The sequence below is a fragment of the Anabrus simplex genome, chromosome 2 (genome assembly GCF_040414725.1).
Source record: "Anabrus simplex isolate iqAnaSimp1 chromosome 2, ASM4041472v1, whole genome shotgun sequence".
NCBI lineage: Eukaryota > Metazoa > Arthropoda > Insecta > Orthoptera > Tettigoniidae > Anabrus > Anabrus simplex.
The window spans coordinates 1,047,758,433-1,047,779,962 of record NC_090266.1 but is presented as its reverse complement, the minus strand read 5'-3'; the positions used below and the strand labels follow the sequence as shown (position 1 = coordinate 1,047,779,962).

At 42.1% G+C, this 21,530-nt stretch overlaps 1 protein-coding gene across 1 annotated transcript in view; it reads right to left on the bottom strand.

Annotated features, from left to right (window-relative positions):
- The window catches only part of LOC136863274 (uncharacterized), a 250,174-nt gene extending 238,402 nt beyond the window's left edge, over positions 1 to 11,772 (bottom strand). The window contains exon 1 of the mRNA XM_067139661.1: positions 11,733 to 11,772. Coding sequence (XP_066995762.1) covers positions 11,733 to 11,754 — 22 coding nt within the window. The 5' untranslated portion in view covers positions 11,755 to 11,772. The remainder of the gene's footprint in view (positions 1 to 11,732) is intronic.
- Positions 11,773 to 21,530: the final 9,758 nt, after the last annotated feature.

Genomic DNA, 21,530 nt, shown 5'->3' with positions numbered 1-21,530 from the left:
ACATAACGTCACATAACCAAGCAGTTTCTGAAGTTCGCTGGAAATGAGTGAATATGATTTTATCCGAACGCACACTCATTTAAATTTGTAAGTCCATGAAGGTCATGGGCGATACCTTGCACTCTAAGTGGTTTGGATCAAGTACAAGATTTTGTCTTCGAATTTATTATTTTCACCTGTGAAGAACAATGCTAAAAACTACATAGATCCAAATATGGCTACAATTTCACAGTTTTCTTGATCACTAGATCCTTATTTTGATACTGATATTACTGAACATTGCCTACTTTTTTGGTATTGGAAACATGACCATGCGTCTGAACAAGAATACGATGACTTAAGATCGATTCACATATTTCCGGGAGCGAAGATGCCGTCCGTGACGTGACGGTATCGTCCGACAAAATAAAATATCGTTGCCTTATAAACGAAGTGATGAGTTCTAACACTTCCTTCACGGAAAACCATCTACCGACGGTGAATTCGAACCCACTAACTCCCGAATACGAACTCATAGCTAGGCGATCCTAACCGCACGGCCAACTCGCTCGCCGTGAGCTTCAATGCTTCTCCATGATCTGTGTCGGAAGAACGTATTCGCTTGCCAATGATATTTACTCGTTTTCACGGACGTGATTTCTCTTTTCCCGCCCTCCGGCTTCTCTCTTTTCTATGATTGCTGTGGTTATCTGTGTGCATTTGGCAGCATTTGGTAAAAATCAGTTCATTAACATGACAGCTACTTCAGTATCCAACAACACTCATGATTTCAATATCATTTTCCATGTTGTTTCAAACACAGGGTTTTTCAATTTTTCTCGTAAATTTAACGTTTACACTTTTTACAAACTATAGGACTTGTGTGCATTCATGTTAATAAAATCTTATCATGAACATGAAAGTTAATTATTTTATTTTATTTTATTTTATTTTATTTCGATGTAACTTAAGTAGACCTACAGTAGGTATACTGCCAGACCTTCCTTCGGTACAATTGCAGATCTCCAGAAAGTGTCCTTCTTTGCAACTAAGTTCCATTTTCTTCAACAGCACACCGTATATATTTCTGCACATTTCATTTCGTTATCTATCAAGTGCTTCAAATTCTACTTTTAATCTTGTGCGTTTTAATATAGGTTGAACCCACTTTTTTTCCATTTCTTTCTCCTCTTCATCCAAGATTATAGCTAACCCTGGTAGTTTCTCATGGAACACTTAACTACCTTGAATTTATTATCTTTTTTTCCGCATTAACACATCGACGATTATGGCGACGTAAGGATGGAAAATGGATAGGATTTGGAAGAATGTGGCCGTGGTGTTAATTAAGGTACAACTCCAGCATTTTCCTGGTGTGAAAATGGGAAACTACGGAAAACCATCTTCAGGGCTGCCGACGGTGAATTCGAACGCACTATCTCCCGAATACAAACACACAGCTACGTGATCGGAACCACACGGCCGGCTCGCTCGGTCCGAGTTTCCCCACACGTAACTGAAGTGTGAGAACAGCTGTGAAAATATCTAGATTTTTTATACGTCGCACCGACATAGATAGGTCTTATGGCGACGATGGGACAGGAAAGGGCTAGGAGTGGGAAGGAAGCGGCCGTGGCCTTAATTAAGGTACAGTCCCAGCATTTGCCTGGTGTGAAAATGGGAAACCACGGAAAACCATTTTCAGGGCTGCCGACAGTGGGGTTCGAACCTACTACCTCCCGAATACTGGATACTGGCCGCACTTAAGCGACTGCAGCTATCGAGCTCGGTGTGAAAATATCATGTCAGAAAGGACGGATACGGAAATGGAAAGCACCGCCACGTTCCGGAGATGTATGAATCGGCCTTTACCCCCTCCTTACGTATAGATATGCCCGTCTCACGTTCGGCGGGTAACCTATGCTCATGGCATTCGGCGTTGGTTTTCAGTGCGCAAGCCTACTTGAGTTTATGGTGGCGGGTAGACAAGAAGCTTGTTTATCAATGTTCTCACTGATGAGGAAAGCTAGATTCATATTTAGTGTAATGTAGGACCAACAGAGACAGAAGTTGGCTCCTTTTTTTTTTTTTTTTGCTAGGGGCTTTACGTCGCTCCGACACAGATAGGTCTTATGGCGACGATGGGATAGGAAAGGCCTAGGAGTTGGAAGGAAGCGGCCGTGGCCTTAATTAAGGTACAGCCCCAGCATTTGCCTGGTGTGAAAATGGGAAACCACGGAAAACCATCTTCAGGGCTGCCGATAGTGGGATTCGAACCTACTATCTCCCGGATGCAAGCTCACAGCCGCGCGCCTCAACGCGCACGGCCAACTCGCTCGGTAGTTGGCTCCGTATTCCATGTTCAACTTAGCATGTGACTTTATTCTCTGAAAGTTTTATCTAGGACAGCAATAACGCAACATAAAACTACACTCAATTAGCGGAACGTTCTTTCATTTAAAGGCTCCTATAAAAATGTTAATCCAGATATAAATGCTTGTGCTGCTATGAATCAAAAGTCGATACCGCATTAGAGATACGTTTCGGTTTTAGTGGAAGAACTATTCGATGATTAAATCAGAAAGTAAATTCTTCCAAAAGTAAGGTCTCATTTTCAAGAAATTCTCAAATGTTTTAATCCTCACGATTGTACTGTAGGCACACCTAGTCTCTAATTTAAACACTAGGAGAATGTTTCTCAATCCTAGTTCCATAAAAAACAATACACACTGCAATACAGACTTCAATAGAACTCATTATACAAGAGAATCTATTCTTCATACAATATGTAACGTGAGTCAACTAAGTGACGAACTTTAAAAGTGAATTTCACAAGACCATGCATATATGGAGAATAAGAGAGGATTTTTTGCATTCGAGGTGGATAGAAAGGGAAATTCAATTATAACTTAGCTTCTACCTACGATATATTATCGTATGGCACTGATGTGGTAATCAGAACATTTCTGGTATTTTGGCTTTAATGAGTGACGAGTTAACTGTTATAAATTCATAACTGGTATATTTGTATTAACACAATATACACTGCTAATAATGCTTCCGCGGCCTCAGAACGAGGAAAAAACAGCAACAAATCTAGCTTTTGGGTTGTTAGTTGGTGTGTGTGTGTGTGTGTGTGTGTGTGTGTGTGTGTGTGTGAGAGAGAGAGAGTGTACAATGCCATTTGGGTTCATCAGTTGGACTGGCACTCCTTTCCTCACAACCCAAAATGTGGTCCTGTTGCTATCATGTTAACAATGTACACTGCTCACTTACTTGAGCGCAAAGACGGTAACCGATCTGTCTACAAGCATTAAAGCCCACTACGTGATACTCTTAATCTTTCTCTTAAATGGTAAAACTGATATTTTTCCATTCACTTACCACGGGACAGTAAAACAGAGCAGCAAAGGGTACACTTATTACGAAACCTTTGCAATCTGCTAGCCAACATTAATACAGATACACGCTGATTAGAAATGTGCTGCCTGCTATAAAGTCCAAATGACCCTCATAGCCATAATCAAAACCCATCTATAATCAGTAGAATAATTCAAAACCCCTTAAAATTTGTAGCTGCTGCTAGTGTGACCGGCCTCAACATTCACCTGCAGTGTCAGCCTCCAAACAGCTCAGATATGACTGTTCTTGGTATCGGCTTTTTTAATGCCACTCAGTCTGGAATATCAGGACCGTCCAGACGCAATTGATGACCTTGACACAGCCGTCCTAAAGGTCTTTGATGACCTGTCTTCGGAGATAATGAATACAGTGTTTCTGACTTTGCAACACGTGATGATTGGGTGTATGAAGGTTCACAGGCAACAGCTACAAACTACCCCACAAGGGGAACTGAAATGTCAACGTAATCGCTGTCTGTTTTTCAATGATACTGTCATTCTTATCTCAGCCTGTATTGCTGTAGTCGGTATAAAATACTACGGGATCAGAGAATAAAGCCTGCAATATGATTTCACTGTACAATAACACTGATTAACAAAAAGACTCAAAATATGAAAACAATTTGTCTCTCGCCCACCGTTCTTGAGATATAGGACAACAACCATTTACATATGTTAAACATTGTATCAAGGAAAAGAGCTCATAGACAAAGTTTCACTACAGCACTGATTGTTACATGGAGTAATAATGAACATCGCTTTAGCTAAAATTAGTGCAAATGCACCACATGGCACATGTTGGATTTGTCTGTTACAGAGCTTCACACGTACCGAAAGAGATTTGGTGAATGTGCAGCCTCTGGACGCCATAACGTCCACCGCCACTGACAATAAAAACAAGCAAATGAGAATGTTCGGGTTATAAAAAATAACGAAAAACAATCAAAACAATTCTCGATGGATACTGTTCATGAAAAATAAAGCTTTGATAACATTTTCAAAACCTAGCGTGATAGAGCAAAACGGCTTTCGGATTTGAAATCAGCATGAAAAGCTGCACTGGAAAGAGTAAACATCAGCCCTTGTAAGTCAGCGTTATCATTGCTCTAAGACTTTGTTTCATTGTTTAATTGTCAATAAATATATGTCTAAGGAAATGCGATTATTTATTGTGGGGTAGAGGGAGTGTTATTCACTTCCTCCAGATCCCTTTGCCAACCCCTCATTGGACGAGTTGTCACATGCTGGTGTTGCCTCTTCTCTACATTCCAGACTACATTACAGTCCGGATATTACTGTGCATAAATCATAGCTGCTCGTCGTTCACTGCAATTACACTCTCCAGGTATAAGCAGTATAATTACCCAGAAGTTGGTCGTTCGTATAACGTGACCATTGCTATACATTTGACAAAACTGAATGTGTACGCGCTAGAGCTGTTTGTACACTGAGAAATACACAGAATCCTCATGCGGAGTTTCAGTAAATTGAGTTCCCGGTTAGTCGGAAGCGCCTGAAACATTCGGCAAATTCCCCGACTTAACTTTTCTGCATGTAGCCGTTTCGTCCAAGACAATGGTGGTCCTGTCAATCGATCACTACTAATCTGCATTTAGGGCAGTCGCCCAGGTGGCAGATGCAATATCTGTTGTTTTCCTAGACCCTTATCAAAATGATTTCAAAGAAATTGGAAATTTAATGAACATCTCCCTTGGTGAGTTATTCCAATCCCTAACTCCCTTCCCTATGAACGAATATTTTCCCCAATTTGTACTCTTGAATTCCAACTTTATCTTCATGTTGAAATCTTTCCTATTTTCAAGGATGCCATTCAAACGTATTAGCGTCCTAATGTCATTCCACGCCATCTCTCCACTCTCCTTTGCCCCAAGTCTTCCCAGCCCAAACATTGCAAAAAAATTTTAACTCTACTCTCTGGTCGGGAATCACCCAGAACAAATCGAGCTGCTTTTCTTTGGTTTTCCTCCAGTTCTTGAATCTAGTAATCTTGGTGAGGGTCCCATACACTGGAACCATACCGTAGTTGGGGTCTTACCAGAGACTTATATGCCCTCTCCTTTACATCCTTACTACAACCCCTAAACACCCTCATAACCGTGTGCAGAGATCTGGACCCTTTATTTACAATTCCACTTATGTGATTACTCTAATGAATATCTTTACTTATATTAACACCTAGGTATTTACAATGATTCCCATAGGAACTTTCACCCCATCAACGCAGTAATTAAAACTGAGAGCACTTTTCCTATTTGTGAAACTCACAACCAGACTTTTAACCCGTTTATCATTATACCATTGCGTACTGTCCATCTCACATCATTATCGAGGTTATTTTGCAGTTGCTCACAATCTTATAGCTTATTTATTACTCTACGCAGAATAACATCATTTGCAAAAGCCTTATCTATGATTCCACTTCTTTAATTATAGTTTATATATAAGAAGACAAAGGTCCAATAATACTGCCTTGATAAATTCCCCTCATAATAATTACAGGTTCAGATAATGCTTAGCCTACTCTAATTTTCTGAGTTCTGTATTCTGCAAACATAGAAACCTATTCAGTCATTCGTTTCTCTAGTCTAATTGTGCTCATTTTTGCCAGTAGTCTTCCGTGATGCACCATATTAAATGCCTTAGGTCAATCGCGATACAATCCATTTGACCTCCTGAATCCAAGATATCTGCTATATCTTGCTGGAATCCTACAAGTTGAGCTTCAGTGGAATAACCTTTCCTAACCCGAACTGCCGTCTATCGAACCAGTTATTAATTTCGCAAACATGTCTAATATAATCAGAATGAATGCTTTCCCAAAGCTTACATGAATTGCACATCTAATTGACTGGTCCGTAATTTTCAGCTTACGGAGCGAGTAGGCCGTGCGGTTAGGGGAGCGCTGCTGTGAGCTCGCATCTGGGAGATAGTGGGTTCGAATCCCACTGTCGGCAGTCCTGAATATGGTTTTCCGTGGTTTCCCATTTTCACACCAGGCAAATGCTGGGGCTGCACCTTACTTAAGGCCACGACCGCTTCCTTCCCATTCCTAGGCCTTTCCTGTCACATCGTCGTCATAAGATCTATATGTGTCAGTGCGACGTAAAGCAAATAGCAAAAAATATATATTTCAGCTTCATGTCTATCACCCTTTTCTTTATACACAGGGGCTACGATAGCAGCTTTCCATTCATTTGGTATAGCTCCTTCATGCAAACAATAATCAAATAAGTTCTTCAGATATGGTAATATATCCAAACCCCTTGTCTTTAGTATATCCCCAGAATACCGAGCTCGATAGCTGCAGTCGCTTAAGTGTGGCCAGTATCCAGTATTCGGGAGATAGTGGGTTCGAGCCCTACTGTCGGCAGCCCTGAAGATGGTTTTCCGTGGGTTCCCATTTTCACACCAGGCAAATGCCGGGGCTGTACCTTAATTAAGGCCACGGCCGCTTCCTTCCAATTCCTAAAGTAAATAGAAAAAAAGTACCTTTGTCGGTGCAACGTAAAGCAACTTGCACAAAAAAAAAAAAAAAAAAAAAAAGAAACATATCCCCAGAAATGTTATCCATTCCAGCCGTTTTCTAGTTTTCAACTTTTGTATTTTATTTCAAATGTCGTTATCATAGGTAAATTTTAATACTTCTTTAGTACATCCACGGATGTGACAGGACAATACTTGAATTCGGTGCCGCACGCTGTGTTCTTGTCTTGATTTTTCCTTGATATCTTACCACTGCTGTAATGTCCTCTCTCCTACAGCGCACGAGGTGGACGACACAATTTTACTGTGGAGTATGATCTCTTATCATTTTCTTTAATTGGTCCATCTGACACGCCTCCTTCACCACGCCCTTTAACGCCTCAATCTCTTCAATTGGGCCTGGCCCTGGGTTTACCTCTTCTCCACCTTCATAAGCAGCGCTACCAACACAACCGTCACCAGCAGCCCTGTAATCTTCCATCTCTTCTCACCCATCATCCTCATACTCTATTCGGATTTCTTCTTTCTCCTTCACTGCCAACTTCCAACCCTCACTCGATAAAGCTCTAGCGCTATCCCCATACTTCAGCACTCACTCAGCACATCCACTCACACTGCTTACTCGATCGAGACTGACTATGGAGTATGTGTCTGTAACACCAGATACATTATTAAGAGTGAGATGTGAGCTCACATCCGGAAGATAATGGGTTCAAATCCCAATGTCGGCAGCCCTGAAGATGGTTTTCCATGGTTTCCCATTTTCACACCAGGCAAATGTTGGGGCTGTACCTTCATTAAGACCACGGCCGCTTCCTTCGCATTCCTAGGCCTTTCCTGTCCCATCATCGCCATAAGACCTATCTGTGTCGGTGCGACGTAAAGCAAAAAAAAAAAAAAAAAAGCACAGAGTGAGATGAGTGTACTAATCACTAGACTATGGATATGTATGCAAATGCATATTTTGTTTGCCGATATGTAGACCTTCAAAAGCGACAAGGAAGTGCGTTTGAACGAGAAATTGGACGAATTATTAAGTTTAATTGTGCATCTGTCTGTTAGGTCATCAGCCCAGAGGCTGGTTGGATCCTCAAATACCACCACCAAAGGTTATGCGCTTATAAGGAAACCCTAAAAACCAATGGCAGCACCAAAATGAGGCGTACTAGGCAAGATGAGGAGTGAGGTAGTTTGCCATTGCTTTCCTCACTGGGTCAGAAAGTACTATTGCAGCACGACTGACCCTATGTGCAGCACCTTCCATAACACCCAGATGCACTATTCGTGCTCCGAATGTCATTACTCAGCACTACCCATACCCCAGGAGCTTCCATATTGTCACAGCCATGGATGTTGACTCGGACTTGGGTGGAAGCTACTCTTTACTCTGGCCTGTGCCAAGAGATGGATGCAAAAGTACTGTATCCATCATGAAATGACAGCAGGCAGAATTGTGCATATATATATAGAGGGTGAAGCGAAATTTGCGCACTCGGGCGTCGCAGTGCGACTCCTCACATGCCAGCAATCAAAAAATGTCTGTCACAAAAGTTCGTCCTGCAAGTGTATCCGGCAGAAAAAGGACGTTGAAGAGTGGCAATCTGGCAACAGTGTAACCACATGTAGAGTAACTACCTCTGCCAGCTTGTGGCAGTCGTTCTGCACAGGTGGTGCAGCGGATAGAGTTTTGGGTTAGGAAGCAGGAGGTCGAGGGGGTCGATCCTGGGTTGAGGCGTATGTTTTTTATTGCATAAATGTAGTCCAGGTGACATGTATCTGGCATTTTAATCGTCAACAGCGAATTAATTCACGCCCATGACGTGGAAAGGGAGTCTTTCAAAGCTGACCAATGAAAACGATTGTTCGTCCATTTCTAGGATCGTAGTATCTAAGTGCAAATGGGTTTTCTGCAATCGCTCTTGACGATTAAGATGTCAGATACCAACAAAGATAGGTTTTATGGCGACGATGAGATAGGAAAGGGCTGGGAGGTGGAAGGAAGCGGCCGCGTCCTGGTGTGAAAATGGGAAACAACGGCAAATCATCTTCAGGGCTGCCGACAGTGGGATTCGAGACCACTATCTCCCGGATGCAAGCTCACAGCTGCGTGCTCATAACCGCACGGCCAACTTGCCCGGTATGTGTGTATATACAGGGTGAAGCGAAATTCGCGCACTCGGGCGTCGCAGCGCGACTCCTCACATGCCAGCAATAAAAAAGTGTCTGTCATAAAAGTTCGTCCTGCGAGTATATCCAGGAGAAAAAGGATGTTGAAGAGTGGTAATCTGGCAACACTGTAACCACATGTAGGGAAACTACCTCTGTCAGCACATTTTACTCGTGCTGTACAGTTGGTGCAGTGGGTAGAGTTTTGGGTTAGCATGCAGGAGATCGAGAGTATCGATCCTGTTTTGAGGTGTATTTTTTTTATTTCGTAAATGTAGTTCAGGTGGTATGGTATTTGGCATCTTAATCGTCAACAGCGATTCCAGTGCGTCCTCTAGAAACCATTTGCACTTACATACTACGATCCTAGTAATGCACGAACATTCGTTTTCATTGGTCAGCTTTGAAATACGCCCTTTCCACGTCGTGGGTGTGAATTTATTCGCACCACTTCATCTACTAGATGCGTTATAACGTGTTCAGCGTTACTAAATTTTGTAAATGTAGGATACATGTGACCTAAAAACGGTGTCTTACTGTATTACCGTATGTAATGTCCGATGGAAATTAGCAAATAAAAAAGTTCGCCTTAACCAAGGATCGAACCCTCGACCTCCTGCATGCTAACACAAAACTATATCCACGACAAACTTTCGTGAGAGACAGTTTTTATTGCTGGCAAGTGAGGAGTCGCGCTGCGACGCCCGAGTGCGCGAATTTCGCTTCACCTGTATATGCATATTTGTATATATTTGAGCTTAGTGCATACATTTCAAATTTCGGATTTACTGTGCATGTTTTCGACTTTATCATGCATATTTTAACATGTATTACAGGCAGTCTTCAAGAAAATATAAAATAATTAATGCCGTGAACTTTTGTGGCGTGAGTCGGCTTGCTCTGAATCAACACCAAAGCTGTGGTAAGAAAAATCAAGACAAGAACACAGCGTGCGCTCAGAATTCAAGTATTGATCTGTCACATCCGTGGATGCAGAGATCATTCTCCGCACTGAAGCTAATTTTAACAGACAAACGCTACAGATTTATACAGGAAAACTTGGAGAAGGGTGTTGTAGTGTGCTGCAAAATAAATTATGGACAGGAAAAGTAGGGTGTGCAGTTTAAAGTGCAAGAGGAACGTGTATTTGAGTGCGTTTCTTCACATTTGTGTTTCTTATACGGTTTTCTTATAGCCTTACTCATTATGATTTATCATATGCATTGATCAACACACTGGGTGTTATCTAGGAAACGTGTTCATATGTTGTAACAGTGAATATTGATAGATTGATACGTCTCAAAAACTATGCACGGATTTCTTTTACTAGTGAAACAGCCGCAGCTGGAAGTAGAGGGATTTTTTGTTTTTAGTTCAGTTCTTTTTTCATGATCATCATTATATGTATTGGTGTGGATGAATCGCGTGAGTCTAGTAAAGGAATCTTACGTTTGAATTTCATTAAAGTGTTTAATAGCATGAAAATAAGTACGTACTTAAGTGCATATTTCACCACTTTTTATGCAGCATAGTTGCATGCTTATACTGGTGATTTATACGACATATAAATCCGATATCTACTATTCACTAGCTTAACCTCTTATATTATATTCCTGATATCTGACTTTAAGACGCTTGCATTTTAAATATTAACCTATATCCCTCAATTTATATAAAACTATAGCGATGGCAGAGCAAGTTGGCAGCGTGGTTAGGGTCGCTTAGCTGTAAGCTTAAATTCCAGCGTCGGCAGCCTCTAAGATGTTCTTCCGTGGTATCCTATTTCCACACCAGGCTCCACTTTGGGTAAGGCCACAGACACTACCTTCCCAATTCTAGCTCTTCCCCATCCTTGCCTCGCCAAAAACCTTCAGTATGTTAGTTCGACGTTAAACCACTAACAGAAAAAGAATAAAACATCTACAGTAATGTGAGTACGTTTCTTAAATACTGCCTCTAACAGATAAATACGATAACACGATTACAGCATTTAACGGTAGGTTTGAAATCAAAGTTTGTTAGGTAATTCAGTTTTGAAGGTTTATTATACCTTGAGTTACAAGTATTTGTTTGTAAGGACCATACTAATAAGATTATTTTCCTTTATGCTCTTGTACAGGTGTGTTGCTCATTTTCATCTTCTGCTCTTCTTATATCGCTGCCGCCGATTAGCTGGATAATAAACCACGTCAGGATGCCTTCACCTACCTAAAGAGGAATAATGCTTACGTTCCTCGAGCGCTGAACTTCATCTAGTCCCCTCCCTAGCTGCTAAATCCTAGAGCATCGGGTTCTCGCCAAAACCTACTTTCTAATGTATTCCACACCTTCCCAATTATCACTTCCACTTCCAGTTAAAAGAGTTTTAGTCTGAATTTATGCACTGATATTATTAACAATTCGTAAATAGTTCAGAAAACAGGTAAAATATATTCTTTAACAATTTTGTCGTAGACAAACATGTAGTAAATTTAAGAAATTTATACGATATATTTCTCATTGGAAATTACAGGTAACCAAATGAAAATTGCACGTATGATTCTGTTCAAATAGAAAAAGAATATATAACGTACTTCACATGTGTGAACTTCTCATTTACTTGCAAACGAAGAGAAAAAAAATTATATGCAGTTATCCATATGGTACATTTGTTAAGTATAAGGTTTCATTCTCACAACTTACCTGCACTTGGCAGTGAGATCATCAGCAAGGTACAGCGTATTGTATTAATTCCACTCGGTTCTTCCGTTGGATCTAGAAAATTAAAACCGCATAATTACTCACATGATAATGGCTTCATCCAAAGAACTATTTACAACCCTGAAACAGCTCAATAACGTATAAAGTTGAAAACTTAAATATATCACGAGAAATGGGAACATATGTTTAACTGAAATGGAATGAAATGGCGTACGGTTTTCAGCGCCGGTAGTGTCCGAGGACTGGTTCGGATCGTCATATGCAGGTCTTTTGATTTGACTTCCGTAGGCGACCTGCGCGTCGTGATGAGCATGAAATGATGCTGAACTCGACACATACATCTCACCCCCGTGCCAGCAAAATTAACCAATTATGGTTAAAATTCCCGACCATGTCGGTATTCGAACCCGAGACCCCAGTGACCAAAGCACAGCAGCTAACCATTTAGCCGTGGAGCTGGACACATGTTCAATTAATAAGTGAGGTCAATCTCAATTTAGGGTCGCGTATCCTATTTTCGAAAAATATACTGAACCAACGTTCGCATGAAGTTAATATGTACAGTAATACCAATAATATGTCCGCTTCTGTGGTGTAGTAGTTAGTGTGATTAGCTGCCACCCCTGGAGGCCAGGATTCGATTTCCGGCTCTGCCACGAAATTTGAAAAGTGGTACGAGGGCTGGAACGGAGTCCGTTCAGCCTCGGGAGGTCAACTGAGTAGAGGTGGATTCGACTCCCACCTCAGCCATTTTCGAGGTGGTTTTCTGTGGTGTCCCATTTCTCCCCCAGTCAAATACCGGGATGGTACCTAACTTAAGGCCAAGGCCACTCCATTCGCTCTTCCTTGTCTATCACTTCAAATCTTCCCATCCCCCTCCAAGACCCCTGTCAGCATAGTAGGTGAGGCTGCCTGGGCGAGGTACTGGTCCTCATTTCCAGTTGTATCCCCGACCCAAAGTCTTACGCTCCAGGTCATTGCCCTTAAGGCGATGGAGGTGCGATCCCTCACTGATTCCGAGGAACAACAAACCCTAGAGGATAAACTTATTAAGAAATAAATAATAATATTAATAATAACAATAATAATAGTAATGATAATAATCTTTCATGTCCGTTCGAACTGCCAACGGTTCCAAAACATGCGGATCAAGAAAATGCACGTGTTCCCAGAATTCTTTAATCATAAATTCAAATCATAAAGTTTAAAAACAATATGTAAATTACGGTTCGGTTTATGTAAAACACTTCTTAGAGCTTGTTCAATAAAGAGAAGAGAGTGGTTTCGTTACAGAAGTCCCCCGTTGTCGTGTTGTGGTAATCGGCAGTTTCTGAAGCTTATATTGCCTTGTAGGAGGCCACACTGAAGTCGGTGCCCCTGACCGGAGTCTTGTCCGACTCGCTGGCTGAACGGTCAGCGTACTGGCCTTCGGTTCAGAGGGTCCCGGGTTCGATTCCCGGCCGGGCCGGAGATTTTAAGCTTAATTGGTTAACTCCAGTGGCACGGGGGCTGGGTGTATGTGTTGTCTTCATCATCACTTCATCCTCATTACGACGCGCAAGTCGCCTACGGGAGTCAAATAGAAAGACCTGCACCTGGTGAGCCGAACCCGCCCTGGGATATCACGGCACTAAAAGCCATACGACATTTCATTTTTACCGCGGTCTTCAATGTAGGAAACAAAAACGGAAATGAACTGACAAGTAATTCCTCGAAATATTGTCTCAGAGTCAAATTTTCCGGCCAGACAATGATAAGATTATGATGAAAACCTAGAACCTGTTTTCCAGTCAATGACCGGGTCAGGGATGGAATGAATGAAGCCCCCGTCTTGCGGCGAGGATATGAATTGTGCCGGCTAACGAGGCTGGTCGCAATCCTCTGGGGCAATTATTAATGAAATGAAATGGTAGTGGAGTGTGTTGCTGGAATGAAAGATGACACAGAAAACCGGAGTACCCGCAGAAAAACACGGCCCGCCTCCGCTTTGTCCAGCACAAATCTCACATGATGTGACCGGGATTGGAAACACGGAATCCAGCGGTGAGAGACCGACGCGCTGCCGTCTGTGCCACGGAGGCTACCAAGGATATGGTTATATTTGTATGATTACATTTGCATCATACCTGTTAAAAATTAAGTTAAAATCCTGGCTATATCCAGAGGCGAAGGTGATGCCGTCATCAAGGCGAGGTGGTCTACACGGTGCAGCCGGAATAACACCATTAGAATTGTTGTCATTGAAAGGCCACAGCACAGAAGTAGAGGCGATAACACATTATCGTCTTTGGAAAAAATCACCAATATAAACTTTTTCTTAAAACTAGCCATAGGTATTTTTGCATTTGGCAAGGATTTGAACCCTCCAGGCATAATTACGTTAATATGGTTGGCTGCAATTTAAGGTGGACATTTGAGTATCTACACCTTGATAGTATACACAAGTTGCGAATGTTACTTTCCATAATTTATTTGTAAGAGCTAAACGTGATTTCTTCTCTTTCTTAGTCTACACCTCCATGGCTGTGACAATATGGAAGTTGCTGGGGTATGGGTAGTGCTGGGTAATGACATTCAGAGCACGACTAGTGCATCTGAGTGTTATAAAAGGTGCTGCTCATAGGGTCAGTCGTGCTGCAATAGTACTTTCTGACCCAGTGAGGAAAGCAATGGCAATCTACCTCACTCCTCATCTTGTGTAGTACGCCTCATTTTGGTGCTGCCATTGGTTTTGGGGTTTCCTTATAACCGCATAACCTTTGGTGGTGCTATTTGAGGATCCAACCAGCCTCTGGGTTGATGATCTAACGGACAACAGAGTTAGTCTACACCACTGCTGTATACCTCGAACACATAACTGTTCTCCACTCCATTAGCAAGATTTGTTTTCTGCCCTGAAAATGGTTTTCCGTGGTTTCCCATTTTCACACCAGGCAAATGCTGGGGCTGTACCTTAATTAAGGCCACGGCCGCTTCCTTCGAACTCCTTGTCCTTTCCTATCCCATCGTCGCCATAAGACCTATCTGTGTCGGTGCGACGTAAAGCCCCTAGCAAAAAAAAAAGATTTGTTTTCTAATCTAGATTAGGAAGAGTTTCTCCTCATATCTGTGAGGCAGATCATTAGAAGAGTTCATAGCTATCTTACGAACAATATTCTTTTCTCTCTCTACATTTCCACCTGATTACTTTCCTTTAGTATCAAACCGACATTCTTTATGTACATATACAGTATATCCCTGATTAAATCTCATCTTCGTTTTCTTTTTGCCGCTGTATCAGAAAGTTACGCCTTGGGGTAAATATTGGTTCACCGTTCAATTCTACAAACACTTTCCGCTAATGACTTTCCTGCTCCCTCAGAATCCAGCTGAGCACGGTATAATTCCACCAAAGAATTCACTGTAATAGTTTTCTCGGGCTTTTGATCCATTCAAGATAACAATAATGTTTACTAATGTGGGACTTAGCTCCACTGACGAGGGGAACCGCCAAGTGTAAAAACCCGATTTGCTAGAAACTGCGCTCAGTGAAAAAGCGGTCGAAGTAAGCGAATACATGTGTCGGCTTATTCGTAGACCGTTTCCGAGAAAATGACGGTCGAAAATTGCGACATGCTTTACGTGCCCATTAGCGCGTAGCAAGTTCGACCGAGGCGGTGGCGCAGTGGCTTGCCCCCCCCCCCCCCCCACTTATTTACTTTTGTTCATTGACGATTACTACACTGCCTTTGAGTAGCAGTAGTAGTAGTAGTAGTAGTTTTTTTGGTTTGTTATGGCAGGGGAAAATCTTTTAAAGACACCACTCTGTGTGGGAGTTGGATTCCCACCAACTAAAAACCCCTGCCCTCTTCACTCAATCCATTCTGGAACTGCTTGTCGGCATGACATCAGAATGGAGTGATGTATATTATGAAGTTCTTCCTTTCTCTTCTTTTTCCTTCATCCCCATAATGCTTGTCGCCATTGCCGTTACTGTGTTCCAGGCAAACGGGCTCTCTAACATAATCTGGACCAGATTCGCTGGTGTGAGTCGTCGGCCAAGTTGTTGGCAGGCTTTCCTTCGTTCTTCTTCCCATCGAACACAGTAGAAAAAGTGTGTTCTACTGTATCCCTTTCAGAACAGTACCGACAACCATCTCCCTGCGTCTTTCCCATCTTCATGGCGTATACGCCGAATCTTCCATGTCCTGGCCGGATCTGCGACAGATAGTAATCTACCTGCCGATGTCTACATTTAAGCCAGTCTCTTATGCTGGGTATTAGCTTTTTTGTCCATTGGCCAACATCGGTTGTGCCATCCCATCGGTCTTGCCAGTCTAGTAAGAGTTGGTTCCTCAAGGCTTTCTTTTCTTCAGCAGATATAGTCGCACCCCTTTCATGCCAAAGTTTTCTCTCTACAACGAGGTCAATGGGAATACTGGCAGCTACAACTTGTGTAGTAGTAGTAGTAGTAGTAGTAGTAGTAGTAGTAGTAGTAGTAGTAGTAGTAGTAGTAGTAGTAGTAGTAGTAGTAGTAGTAGTAGTAGTAGTAGTAGTAGTAGTAGTAGTAGTAGTAGTAGTAGTAGTAGTAGTAGTAGTAGTAGTAGTAGTAGTAGTAGTAGTAGTAGTAGTAGTAGTAGTAGTAGTAGTAGTAGTAGTAGTAGTAGTAGTAGTAGTAGTAGTAGTAGTAGTAGTAGTAGTAGTAGTAGTAGTAGTAGTAGTAGTAGTAGTAGTAGTAGTAGTAGTAGTAGTAGTAGTAGTAGTAGTAGTAGTAGTAGTAGTAGTAGTAGTAGTAGTAGTAGTAGTAGTAGTAGTAGTAGTAGTAGTAGTAGTAGTAGTAGTAGTAGTAGTAGTAGTAGTAGTAGTAGTAGTAGTAGTAGTAGTAGTAGTAGTAGTAGTAGTAGTAGTAGTAGTAGTAGTAGTAGTAGTAGTAGTAGTAGTAGTAGTAGTAGTAGTAGTAGTAGTAGTAGTAGTAGTAGTAGTAGTAGTAGTAGTAGTAGTAGTAGTAGTAGTAGTAGTAGTAGTAGTAGTAGTAGTAGTAGTAGTAGTAGCGAGCTCGATAGCTGCAGTCGCGTAAGTGCGACTAGTATATAGTATTCGGGAGATAGTAGGTTCGAACCACACTGTCGGCAGCCCTGAAGATGGTTTTCCGTGGTTTCCCAGTTTCACACCAGGCAAATGCTGGGGCTGTACCTTAATTAAGGCCACGGCCGCTTCCTTCCCACTCCTAGCCCTTCCCTGTCCCATCGTCGCCATAAAACCTATCTGTGTCGGTGCGACGTAAAACAAGTAGCAAAAAAGTAGTAGTAGTAGTAGTAGTAGTAGTAGTAATAGTAGTAGTAGTGCCAGGGAAAAAGTAGTATGTTCCATGTATTCAATGTATTCAATGTATTTTGAAATATCGTTGCCCTTATTTGTCTATTAATATTCAGCCTGTTAAATTGATTTTAAAACATCAATTGTTTCACACTCATTGCACAGCAAATGGATATCACGACAGGACTCGACGCAATAAAAGTCCACGCATTTATTCACAATCAACTGCAAGCGCTAGTTCTTGGAAAAAAGTATCCGTTATGCGTGGTTTGTCGCAAATTTATTGCCATTGAAATTTATTGAAATATTCAGTAATATTAACGATATTTCTTTCCCGAGTGACATTCTCACCTAGAAATGTACCCGTGACAAACCTGCCTTCGCGCGATATTCGTGGTGAGGAAATTTCTGTTATGTGTATACGATCGGTATCATCCAAGGGAATGTACCGTGTCTATCTGAAGCATTAATGTAAGAATTAACTTACAAAACGTTGTAATCCCTGAAAAATACCATATATATAATACATAACACTTATCGTGAAACCAAGTTGTAATTTTACGATAAACATAACGCCCTTGTATCCACTAACTTGATAAGGAGCATTCGTGTAGGACATAAGTTGATAAACGAAAAGAATAGTAATAATAGGGATTTGAACGCGGGGCGCAAAAGTGCGAAGCCGCTGCGACACCGCGTAAGTTGAACTTGTTAAGCTCTAAAAGGCACGTAAAACTCGTCGGAAACGGTCGAGTGTCTGCGGATAAGCCGAAAAATGTGTTAGCTTACTTCGGCTCCCTCTTTCGCTGAGCGTAGTTTCGAGTTGTTACACTTGGCGTTAGTTTATTCTGAGGTTGCTATCGTATTTACTCCAGGTGCGCCACACCTAGCAAAACAGAAATCGCTCGTTGGCTAACCTTAATTCTGAGGTTGGCTTAATGGGAAATTTCGTAGCGCGTTGGTATCCCCCTTTACATTTTATCCTCTACAAGGAGGAAGCGAAACGCAAATGTAATACACTGCTGGAAATGTCAAGGATCCTGACGTATTTTGAAGGTTTATCCTACAGGTTTTCTTGATATCAGCATATAATATTAACAGCGGCTGCGGTTACCATAGAGATACGAAAATTATATAATTTTCAAATGGGTACAGAAGCGTGGTGGGAAAAGACTTTTTCAATGCTTAGGAATGTGTGCTACGTAATAACTGCCCCAGCTTAATTCATTCCCACTGTTATGACAACGGACCTAAATTCCAAGTGCTGCCAATAAGTATGCAAAAACGGATGAAGATTTTGCTTAATTACGTTATGATCTGTATACAATTATTAGATTATTTATTTTGATCTTTGCATGAATATTCAAGACACTTCCATAATGCTACGTAAAAGGTATATGTAAATTTTAACTTAAATTAGTCGATCTAAGCTGACTTTTATTTTAGATTTACCATACGGACACGCTTATCGCTTATACTCTTTTTCATTAAGAGAGTCTTTTCGCTTGCTGAATCCTTGGATATTATAAATTATCAAGGCATTAGTGCCATTGACATTTCCATACAGCTTTCAGGATTCAGGAGATGAGAGATTTGAAACGTGTCTTATGTGTATCTACAGTGATATCAAGCACTACCAAAGGTAGCTAGAAGACCGTCCACTTTGCCGGCATCGTTACATGACGAAATATCAAAAATTATATGAGACGATATGAGACAATAAACAGGGTGAACTATAGCCTAGGACAAAAGTAAACAGCACTATGCACAAGTCAGCGAGAATGAGAAACGCAATGCGCAATTCAAACCAGAGAGGAAGATGTGCTCGTGAAATTTCGAAGTCATAGTAGGAATACACCGTTTGAAATGTGACACTGGTTTGTGCATTGATTGAATATTGTTTTCTCATTCTAGCTGACTTGTGCATAGTGCTGATTACTTTTGTCCTGCCGGGCTGAGTGGCTCAGACGGTTAAGGCGCTGGCCTTCTGACCCCAACTTGGCAGGTTCGATCCTGGCTCAGTCCGGTGGTACTTGAAGGTGCTCAAATACGTCAGCCTCGTATCGGTAGATTTACTGGCACGTAAAATAACTCCTGAGGGACTAAATTCCGGCACCTCGGCGTCTCCGAAAACCGTAAAAGAGTAGTTAGTGGGACGTAAAACAAATAACATTATTATTATACTTTTGTCCTAGGCTATAGTTCACCATGTTTATTGTTTGTAAGGTGGCCTAAATGTTCTAGTAGGCCTACTCGATACATCAATGAAGAAAAGGTACGAATACGGGGTATTTTATGTATATTCTGATATACAGGTGCCTCAAAAAACACCGACAACGCTTAGTATGTTGTGCGGGAAGGCTGATTGAACCATTTTCAAGAAGAAAGCCATTTCCAGAAACGCACGGCTTGGACGCTGTAGCGCTTCGAAGTGTGAGATGGGTGTGCGTTCCACATGTCGTCAATAAGCCCAACATGAGTAGCACATCGGGCTCATTACAAACTGGGTACAAACTGTGTACCTACTACATCATTGTCGTTCCTACATCTGCGGTGCTGAGCCTCACGCACATGACCCAATACGTGCGGTTGACTTTGAAGAATTTCAATCGCTCCGTGGACTCGAGCAATGAGGTCCTCCGCTAAGTGTCATACACCGCAGTCTTCATAATACCTACGTAGAGCTGTCCGGCTTCTCTTAGTCGTCTCTCGATGGCCACTACCGTGACATGATATGGGGTTAGGCCTGTTTGGGAAACGTTCCGCATACAATCTTGCAGCAGCTCTACCATTGCAATCCGCTTTGCCGTATGCAAGCTCCATGTCGGTCGGTCATTTCTGTACTGGTACATGTCGCACTGCTGTTAACAACGATTCTGCACTGGCAGACAACAGTACACAAGTAACGCAGTAGGATGCGCTTCAACGACTGTGTGGGGGAATGTAGTGCATGCGCAGGAATGTTATTAGGCTGAAGTCATCCATCCGCAGTACACGGATGGCTAAAAGGTGGCATACCTTCCGTATTAAGACACCAAATCGGAACAAATTGTCACAGCCGTCCTCAAAATTCGACGCTCTCCAGCACCCAAACTGTGCATTTGCGGACAGGGGCTCCTTCTTGAAAACCGATCAGTCCACCACCCCACACATCATACTAAGCCTTGTCGATATTTTTTTTCGGGGGGACAGCCTGTATATATGTGTATATATAAGCAAAGACTTCTACATAATGCAGTGAAATTACTTCATGTAAGCGTCTAGCGTTGCCATATTGCAACAGCAAATTTCTCGAAAATTATACCTGACAAATTGCAACTGATATTATTTTCTGTAATGCCTCAAAACACAAATCAGGCAACAAATATATAAACAGTTTTAAATAAATTAGGTGCTAATGGGTAATGCCAGAACCTAAGAGTCCTAACTGAGTCAACTCTGAACATATTCCCCGTACCATGGTTGGCCTAACAATTTAATATCGCTCCTTGATTTTATCCGTTATTTGGTTTTCTTACAGAGCCAGGGTAACCCCCAAAAAGAGAGAATTAAAACTGTTTCATGGATTGTGAATACCATCTATGGAAAGGTTACATCCGTTACTCGTCTCAAAACATAATCAAATCACACAACAATGATTTCTTGTTTAACAAAATTTTGAGGAATGGGTTGAGTTTATAAATGCGACTGTTCGTTAACGTTAGCTGCGTTGTATTTTAGTGCTAATTGTAAGTAACATTTTACTGAATGGTGTAAAATGGCAGGGAAGGATCCAGTTGCGTGGAAACATATGACGATGGTCTTAATGACAGTGTGTGCTGAAAGCCTGCAGTTTACTATCTTGGAGCTTGAGAAGAGGTACAGAAAGTATGATATGAAAATTAGCATTTTCGGTACTACAGGGATGTCAATAGCGAGGAAGCCTAAGAGAGCTGAATGTCAGGTAGGGAACAAATGGATCATTTCAAGTAGCAGTATACCGAGTGTCCGCCCTGTGGTGTGTTGGTTTGTGTGATTAGCTGCCACCCCCGGAGGCCCTGGTTCGAATCCCGGCTCTGCTACGAAATGTGAAAAGTGGTACGAGGGCTGGAACGGGGTCCACTCAGCCTCGGGAGGACAACTGAGTAGAGTGGGGGGAAGTTCGATTTCCCCCTCAGCCATCCTCGAAGTGGTGTTCCGTGGTTTCCCACTTCTCCTCCAGGCAAATGCCGGGATGGTACCTAACTCAAGGCGGCTTCCTTCCCTCTTCCTTGTGTATCCCTTCCGATCTTTCCATCCCCCCACAAGGCCCCTGTTCAGCATAGCAGGTGAGGCCGCCTGGGCGAGGTACTGGTCCTGCTCCCCTCACTCCCGGGACATTACGGTCGGGCACTATGTGCCTGTTTCAGCAAACTGTGCCGGTGCATAGTTATGTTCCGCTGTTCCGGAACACGGAGCGTCAGTTGTTCCGAAACATTCTCAAGCGAGACCGAGACAGTGACTCGC